This window comes from Branchiostoma lanceolatum, chromosome 19 (assembly GCF_035083965.1).
Source record: "Branchiostoma lanceolatum isolate klBraLanc5 chromosome 19, klBraLanc5.hap2, whole genome shotgun sequence".
NCBI lineage: Eukaryota > Metazoa > Chordata > Leptocardii > Amphioxiformes > Branchiostomatidae > Branchiostoma > Branchiostoma lanceolatum.
The window spans coordinates 4416216-4424730 of record NC_089740.1 but is presented as its reverse complement, the minus strand read 5'-3'; the positions used below and the strand labels follow the sequence as shown (position 1 = coordinate 4424730).

The 8515-nt window shown below is 43.4% G+C and overlaps 1 protein-coding gene across 1 annotated transcript; it reads left to right on the top strand.

Annotated features, from left to right (window-relative positions):
- Nucleotides 1–630: 630 nt before the first annotated feature.
- On the top strand, nt 631–6422 carry LOC136425573 (zinc finger and BTB domain-containing protein 18.2-like). The gene is made up of 4 exons (XM_066414491.1): nt 631–748; nt 1469–1684; nt 3339–3498; nt 3987–6422. Exons 1-4 carry the CDS (start codon nt 638–640, stop codon nt 6098–6100), a joined length of 2601 nt encoding a protein of 866 aa, XP_066270588.1. The 5' UTR covers nt 631–637; the 3' UTR covers nt 6101–6422.
- The last annotated feature ends 2093 nt before the right edge of the window (nt 6423–8515 follow it).

Genomic DNA, 8515 nt, shown 5'->3' with positions numbered 1-8515 from the left:
TGGTCTCTTGGTGCTGTGTTACGTTTGGTTCAGATACGAGGCTAATGTCTTTCTAAAGTGTTTAACTCTTGGTGGCTTGTGCTTGCTGGAAGTGTTTCTAGGAGAGCACATCGATTCTGTGCGTTCTCGTTTTCTTCACAGTAATGAAATGATTCCACAAAAATACTAGATTCCTTCTGTTGCAAACCAGAGGGTTGCTTAAATATATACAGATCAGAAAATACAGATTAGAAAATTTCTAATCTGTATTTTACACCTAGCAGCATAGGGGTTATATGTCATCACATATAGATGCATTTTGCACCTGACAGGTGGAACAAGAATTTTTGTATTCACCTGTACATGTATTTTGCACCAGACAGGTGCAATAAGAATTTCTATATTCACCTGTTCTTTGCCCCTGAAGGTGTAACAAGAATTGTTGTGTTTACCTGTACGTGTATTTTGTATCTGACAGGTGGAATGAGAATTGATGTACAGTATTCACATGTATGCAGGTGGAATGAGAATTGTTGTATTCACCTGTATGCAGGCAAAATGAGAATCATTATATTCACCTGTACATGTATTTTGCACCTGGCAGGTGGAATAAGAATTGTTGTATTCACCTGTACTTTGCACCTGACAGGTGTAAAGGATGGCTGCCTTGATGCCCCACACCTGTGAGTACCCTGCCCTCCCCACCTACATTCTCACCTGTCTACAGGACCAGAGACAGACAGGACGGATGTGTGATGTCAACATTAAGGTATGCTTCAAGACAGTCCATGGCCAGTATTGTTCATGATTGCTAAAGTTATGAATATGTGTGTGTGCTTTATACACTTATGAATGTGTAAAGAAAAAAATTAATTGGCATCACGGCTTCTATGCTTGAAGATAATAAACATATTCTAGAAATGCACAGACCTGCATTTAGTCTGTTGCATCAAGGAACAATAAAGGTTTTCAACATTCATTTTTTCATAATTTTACACTCCTTCCTTCCTTCCTTCCTTCCTTCCTTCCTTCCTTCCTTCCTTCCTTCCTTCCTTCCTTCCTTCCTCCCTCCCTCCCTCCCTCCCTCCCTCCCTCCCTCCCTCCCTCCCTCCCTCCCTCCCTCCCTCCCTCCCTCCCTCCCTCCCTCCCTCCCTCCCTCCCTCCCTCCCTCCCTCCCTTCCTCCCTTCCTTCCTTCCTCGTTTCTTCAGTTATTCTCCTTGGAAGATTTTGACAAATATGCCTTTGCAGTTCTAGTGACACAAACCAGGGGGCCCAAAATCAACATTGACCTTTCTCCTCCCAACACCTACCCACATACTAAATATCATTACAATCCATCTAGACGTTCTTCAGTTATGCTGACTTTAAGCATCTGGCACACAGCACACATACACGCAAACACACACGCAAACACACTCAAAACAATATCCCCATGAAAAAGTATTTTTTCATGGACGAGATAACAATTCAATCCATCCGTATTCCCAGGTAGGGAGCAGTAGTTTCCCTGCCCATCGGTGTGTCCTGTGTGCGTGTTCTGGGTACTTCAAGGCCCTGTTCACTGACAGCGATGCGAGCAGCGTGGAGTTACGGCTGGTGACAGAGAAGGGCGTGTCCGTGCTGCTGGACTACATGTACACGGCCAGGCTCCAGCTGACAGCAGGGGTCGCGCAGGAGGTCATGCTGGCCGCAGTGTACCTACAGGTAGGTTTCTTCACACTAAGTAGTGCTGTGTACCTAAATCCATGTTCAGGTTCAGGTCCGGATTTAGATCCAGAGGTTTAGGTTCATTATAAATCCGGACCTGAATCCATGGCATATGTGTGCTAAAAATCCTAGTATGTTAAATTGCATATTGGCATATATTTTACATGCAATTTTAAAGTATGCGAAATTATATACAGTCAGCAGTAAACACAAAAACAGCAATATTTTCATATTTTTCCATGGCAAATTTCACGATGTAAAGAAGGTTTAAGACAAAAAGGAGTGTATAAGCGAGAGATTTTTTTTTCAAGTCCGGACTTGTTTCCAGACGTTTTGGTTTTCTTGGACTTGAACCTAAACGTTAAGGTCCAGTCCGGAATAGGTCCGGGTTTAGGTATGCAGCACTGACACTAATTAGCGCTCCATAACAGTGCGCAGGGTACCTCTGTGAATAGTTTCATCAGGTTGGTAAGTCACTGAAAGAAATTACTCTTTTTACACAACCAAGAGATTTATTCAACCGACCGTTTCGGTGACCATCTTTCACCTTTATCAAGACGTTTGGGAACGCATCTATAAGCAGCGACACCTGTGCTGCAGTGCAATGTGAATCAGTCAGAATTACCTTGAAGAAGGTGACAGATGGTCATTGCAACGTCGATTGGATGAATCTCTTGGTTGTGTAAAAAGAGTCTTTTTTTTTCAGTGCAGGTTTAACCAGTACAATACTGCAACAATTGTGTGGAAAATTATTGCCATAATGGCGTCTGGGTTGATCTTACTTCATGGAACAAAAATACTAACGTAGCCATCTATTGTCCAATAATGACAAATACCAATGAGCAAATTAAAGTAAAATCTTACGGAACCATTGACGACACCTAAACAACTAGGAGAACATATCTTAGACCATGGATGACATCCTCTGAGAAGTCCAAAGTTGATGCACATGTGCAAAAAAATTAAAAGTTTGTCTCAAAAATTGCAGCAACGTTTGGATGTTATCATTTCCCGTAAAGTGAGGTCAAAGGTTATCAGAGTTCATCTTCCAGCTGTAGTGAGACTCTTCGCTGGTAGGAATTGGCCCAAAATCAGATGATAGACACCTTAGAGGTCAGGCTACGCTACCAATGTGAGTTTTTCATGAACTAAACTTCAGGTAGGTGACTTTTGACAGCCTTTTTCTTGCATGTTTTCTAAGTAAATAGATACAACACCTGATTGGTGGACTTTGCCCTAGCAGGGCAAAGGTCACAATTACAGGCATGCACGGAGGGTCCATTTTCAGGCCATTCAGCTGGCCTTGTTTCTTGAATTGTAAGAAGCCTTTTTGTTGTAAAATATTGGCTTTTGGAACTGTAAATTACAGGTAAGGGTTGTGACTAGTTTATTTTTTTAGAAAAACTCAGGCTTTTAGTCATGTTTTGAGTGCCCTGGTAGGGCAATTAAAGTCCACCAGTCAAGTCTTGTACCTATCTATATAGAAAACATGCAAGAAAAAGGCTGTCAAAAGTCACCTTACCTGAAGTTTAGTTCATGAAAAACTCACATTGTGACCTTTGCCCTTCAGGGTGGAGGCATTTTTAAGAATCGTTAAAGATATTTTGATCTAAAATGTGTTTGACATTACGTTGACCTTGATTGACCTCAGGTGACTGACATCATGGAGGACTGTACAGCCTACCTGGGTCGCACCTTCCAGCAGAGCCAGTTGGCAGGTCAGAGGTCAACAGTTTCCATGGCAACCGTGTCTCAGCATGGACGGCAAGACAGCAGTGATAGAGACAACAATTTTTCAGAAGAAGAAGGAGGTGAAAGATAGATAGTTACAAATATCAAATAGTTTTGATACTTTTAATTTTATGAAGGGATATCCCTATAGTTTGCAGCCTCACAGTTGAGCTCCTGGTTCCAATTAGTTGGTAACAGGGAGACCCTGGTTCAATCTTGGTCAGGACATCTCGGTTGGGGCTGCACCTGTCTTTTGGAAGGGACATGAAAAGGAGGTGTCTCAAGCACATTAAAGGGGATGGGCTAGCAACCACTCGCTGTAAAAATATACCCTGCTACAGAAACAGCAAGGAAACTTGCTGCCCTATGTGCCACTAGGCACTACAAGGGTCCAAAAAATGAACAGACAGACAAATGAGCAATATGTCTGTGCATTATTATTTCATCTTTTGAAGTTAAATGACAAAATTTCACAGTCTGGAAATGAATGAACTTCAGGAAAGTTATTCATGTTGCATGATATATGTAACTGTTTTTAATATCTGTTTTCTTTCTTCTTTGTCAGCAGAGTCTCAGAGAAGAATCCATGTACATCAGTCTGGGGAGCCAAGCAGACGCAGGGTGTCAAGAGACACGTCAAAAGATGCTGTCAATCATATGGTTCAGGGTGGAAGTCGATTGGACAGAGTGCATGATGGGAGATCCAATTCATCCAATCACAAGGCTGTTAGCAAGGCCAATGTTGGAAACAGGCTGAAAGGAGTGCATGATGGGAGAGCCAGTTTGACCAATCACACGTCTGCTCTCTCATCTGAGGTAGGAAGCAGACAGGAAGGAGTGCATGATGGGAGAGCTAGCTCAACCAATCAAATGCCTGCCCTCCAGCTTGAGGTAGGAAACAGACCTGCAGGAGTGCATGATGGGAGAGCCAGCTCAACCAATCACATATCTGGTAGCCAGTCTACTGTAGGATACAAACTGGAAGAAGTTTCTGATGGAACTGAGGAAGAAGTAAACAAAACTGTTTGCATACAGTCTAGCCAGGACAACAGCATGGATGTGTTAAGTTCATCTCCTGTCATTGTGAAACAAGAACCTGCCGAAAATGATGCAAACCTTTCTTCAGAAATCCAAAACAGTTCCTCTATTGTTGAGCATCAGTTGTACTCAGAGTTTCCAGACTGTACATTTGGCTCCAGCGCCGAATCCCGTTCCCTAGCCGTTACTGCGGAATCAAGTAGTCATTCCGTTGATCGGATAAACACAATCGCAAATACTTTGTTTCAGCAGCAACAAGAATTTTACAAAGATGGAGCAAATAGTCAGCATAATCAAAGCAATGCTGTTTTTCAACCTGGGAACCAAAATATTCAAACATTCGCAACAGGTGCTTATGGACCTTTGAACTCTCTACAAGGTCTCTTCCCAATGCCCTCTGACCCACTGATACCAGTTGACCTTTGGCCTGTGACCTCTGACACAAGGTCAGCTGGCATTGACACCAGTTTCTACAGCAGGCCCCAGAACAAGCATGTCTGTGTGAAGTGCGGAGCAGCGTTCAAATACGCGAGTTCTCTCCGCGCTCACAAACTTTACAAACATTCCAACGCCCGTCCTTTCATTTGTTCTACTTGCGGATACAGCTTCAAGGACAAAAGCATGCTGAAACGGCATTCTAGAGTGCACAAAAAATGGCCCCAAACTTGTAGCTCCTTACCAACACAAGTAGGTATTGCTGCCGTTGATAAAACTTCTTGTGCTGCTGATAATATGCCAGTACCTAGCAGTGTGTGTACTACACCTACTACACTTACTGGAACAGGCAACACAAGCGTGGAGGGATCCTGTACAAGTGCGTCATGGAGTGAGGACAGCCCACAAGTCCAGAGACACAGTGATGTTAGTATGATGTCAGATCAAAGTAGCATTGATGGTACAGAAGCCCCAACACTCTGGACTACCACTGAAGGTGGTTCACTTCTGCAGGCTGGCCTACAAGGCCATCAGAACAACAGGAAAGAGGAAGATGATGCTAACACTTGTGATAGAACAGCGCCCCCTGCTCTTAGTCCTGGAAATGCAGCAAGACAATCCACAGGCAATGAAACTATCAGTCAGGTTAACATGTTTGCAACAATGTTGCCTCGGTCGACTTCTATGTTGTTGACGTCCGAGGGTCAGTCAGATATTCAAGGTCGTACACTAGAGTCATCCATGATGAGGGGAGGGGGTGACCTTGGTGACAGCAACCCAAGGTCACACCAACAGACGACCTTGAGATGCGGACAGGCTGTTGTAACATGTCCGTCCGCATTACAACATCAAGGTAGCGTAGGGAATACTACTGTAAGTTACAGCAACGCTGGCTCTTTTACGTCTATTCCCGGCGCTTCAACTAGTATACAGAGTATGTCATCGTTATCTGTGATGGCCGATGGAGCGAGTCCGTCACAACATCATCCTGTCGCCATGGAAACCTCAGCGGGGACGTCGCCGAAAGTGTTCTGCTGTACGGAGTGTAGCGCCGTGTTTAAGTACGACAGTTCTCTCCGCGCACACAAGCTGTACAAACACAGCAACGCGCGCCCGTTCGTGTGCCAGGACTGCGGATACGCCTTTAAAGCAAAGGGGATGTTACTACGCCATAGAAGGTCGCAGCACCCCAAACCTGACGGACTGTAAGAATTCTTCTGAATGAAGAAACAACTTAAGGCCTAGGAAAATCAGTGCTGTACTTCCTGGCAATCACTGTTCTAAAAGAAATTAGCGTTGACAGATATAGGGATTCTCTTTTTTTGCTATAATTCCAAAAAAAATTTAGTGTGAAATGGAGGAAGTTTGTTTTGAATTTCACTGAATTTCACTGAATTTAGGGGTGGTTGTAGCCTCTACCAGGCTTTTTTGGGGTCGACTGCTAGCAAGGTACAATGTAATGTTACATAAAATCTACACTCTGGCATCTAAGTGATAAAAATTCATGAAAGAAAATCCAACAAGTCCTGCATATTTTCTTGCAGACTGTCTGTATTTTACTCTCTGTTTAAAGTAGCAAATTAATAGCCTCCGTTGCAGGCTCTGACGCGGCTTTTTGGGGGGGCAAAATAATATGTTTTGCAGCCAGCCCGTAACCATCAGCCAACCCTGTAACTAATAGCCGGCCTAGGCGGCTATTAGTTACAGGGTTGGCTGATGGTTACGGGCTGGCTGCAAAACATATTATTTTGCCCCCCCAAAAAGCCGCGTCAGAGCCTGCAACGGAGGCTAGCAAATTAAGACTTTAATCAGTTGATGTAAGAATATGTAGTAAACATTGTACTGCTTTGTTCAGTTTTATTGATATACATGTGATTATTCTTGTTAGTTAGTTAAAATCCTCCCACACCATAAGGTGTATAGGGCGGAGCCCATCTCCATTTCATAGCCCTGGGCCACACTGTGGTGCAATCACTGCAGCAGGGGGCTAGTTCACTGGCAGTGGAGTGTGTTTAACTTCCATACTGTTTCAGAAGTATGTACCATTTTTATAAAGTCTTTGGTATGACTCAATGTACCTCTTGTCCAAAGGTGTCCTGACTGGCAGTTGAACTCGGGCCTTCTGGTTCTAAGTACATGTAATCTAAACCAGCTGTGGTAAGTAACAGAAGCGCAGACCACTACACCACAGGGACACCCAATTATTCTTGTACAATGTATTTATTTATTTATTGGTTTGGCTGTTCAGCACACACAGCCAGGGCTGCCCAACTAGCCTGTGGCTATTACAAAGGGCTAGCCCTGCTGACAAAGACAAGACATTACAATGGAATAACATTGTTTCAAAATTTTATCCAGTTGCTTGAGTAACTATTTTTGGCGTATCTTATTACCTGTATGTCCAACCTTCATCAACGTATTGCAATGGAATTTTGACATGGACAGTATAACAAGCTATAGCATAGTCTAAGTAACATTACATGGACACAAAAACTATGTATTCCAGTTTTTCAAGGTGAAACTATATTTTTCTGATCACTTCGGCCAAAATCTAGAAACAAAGAGTGAATCGCTACCTACCAACCCTATTTTTCTTAGTACCATAACCGGAAACACAACATTTTTTTTGCCTGTGATGTTGACGTGTGTATGAACCAGCCAGGTCCAATGCAAAAACAGGTTTGTTGTGTTTCTCAGAATTCCTAGAACAGAAATGGAAAGACCCCAGGCTGCTATGTTGCCAGACATATCTATTCTTGACTGCTACATAAAACAATGTGGCACACAGGACAAAGAAATTGCTTACGAGCTACCTTGATTTGTCAGAAATTGTCAAGTTATTTCACTCAATTGTTGAGAACAAAACAGGTAAGTTAGATTCATTCAGCCTGTGGTTCCACAAGGAAGGAAAAAATGAATTTGCCACACTGGCAGCTACATGGTTTGACAAGCAAAAAAGGGAAAATAATTTACAACAATAGATATCGGTTTTTGTAACAAATACCTATTCCTGAACACCAAACGCGCACAAACACACCTGTCCCTGGTGCTGAACACCATCTGCGCACACCTGTCCCTGGTACTGAACACCATCCACAAACAAACAAATACATCTGTCCTTGGTGCTGAACTCCATAAACATGCCTGTCCTTGGTGCAGAACACCATCCACACACGGGTGAACATGTCTGTCTTTGGTGCTGAACACCGTTCACACACAGGCAAACACACCCGTTCCTGGTGCTGAACATTATCCACACACACGTAAGAAAAGCTGTCCTTGGTGCTGAACACCATCCACACACAGGCAAACATACTTGTCCCTGAACATCATCCACACTCAAACACACCTGTCCTTGGTGCTGAAAACCATTATCACGCAGACAAACCTGTCCTTGGTGCTAAACACCATCCACACACACCTGCCCCACACCATCCCGCTACTGCGATCACGTGTCGCTGACGTCACGTTGCAGTAGCCGGATCATTCGGTGAACAGGGTTGATGGAGTCAACCGAAAATTTGGGGTAAGTCCCAATTTCTCTTATAGTGTTGGACGAAAAGTTTAGTCTTGTTGATAATACCATCCACACATGTAAACCTACCTGTCCCCTATCTCATTCTG

Excerpts from the sequence above, each read along its gene's own strand:
- LOC136425573 (XM_066414491.1), top strand. The coding sequence starts at position 638 with ATGGCTGCCTTGATGCCCCACACCTGTGAGTACCCTGCCCTCCCCACC. Across the intron at positions 1,685-3,338 it reads TGGCCGCAGTGTACCTACAG|GTGACTGACATCATGGAGGA; the intron begins GTAGGTTTCTTC and ends GATTGACCTCAG. Across the intron at positions 3,499-3,986 it reads TTTTTCAGAAGAAGAAGGAG|AGTCTCAGAGAAGAATCCAT; the intron begins GTGAAAGATAGA and ends CTTTGTCAGCAG.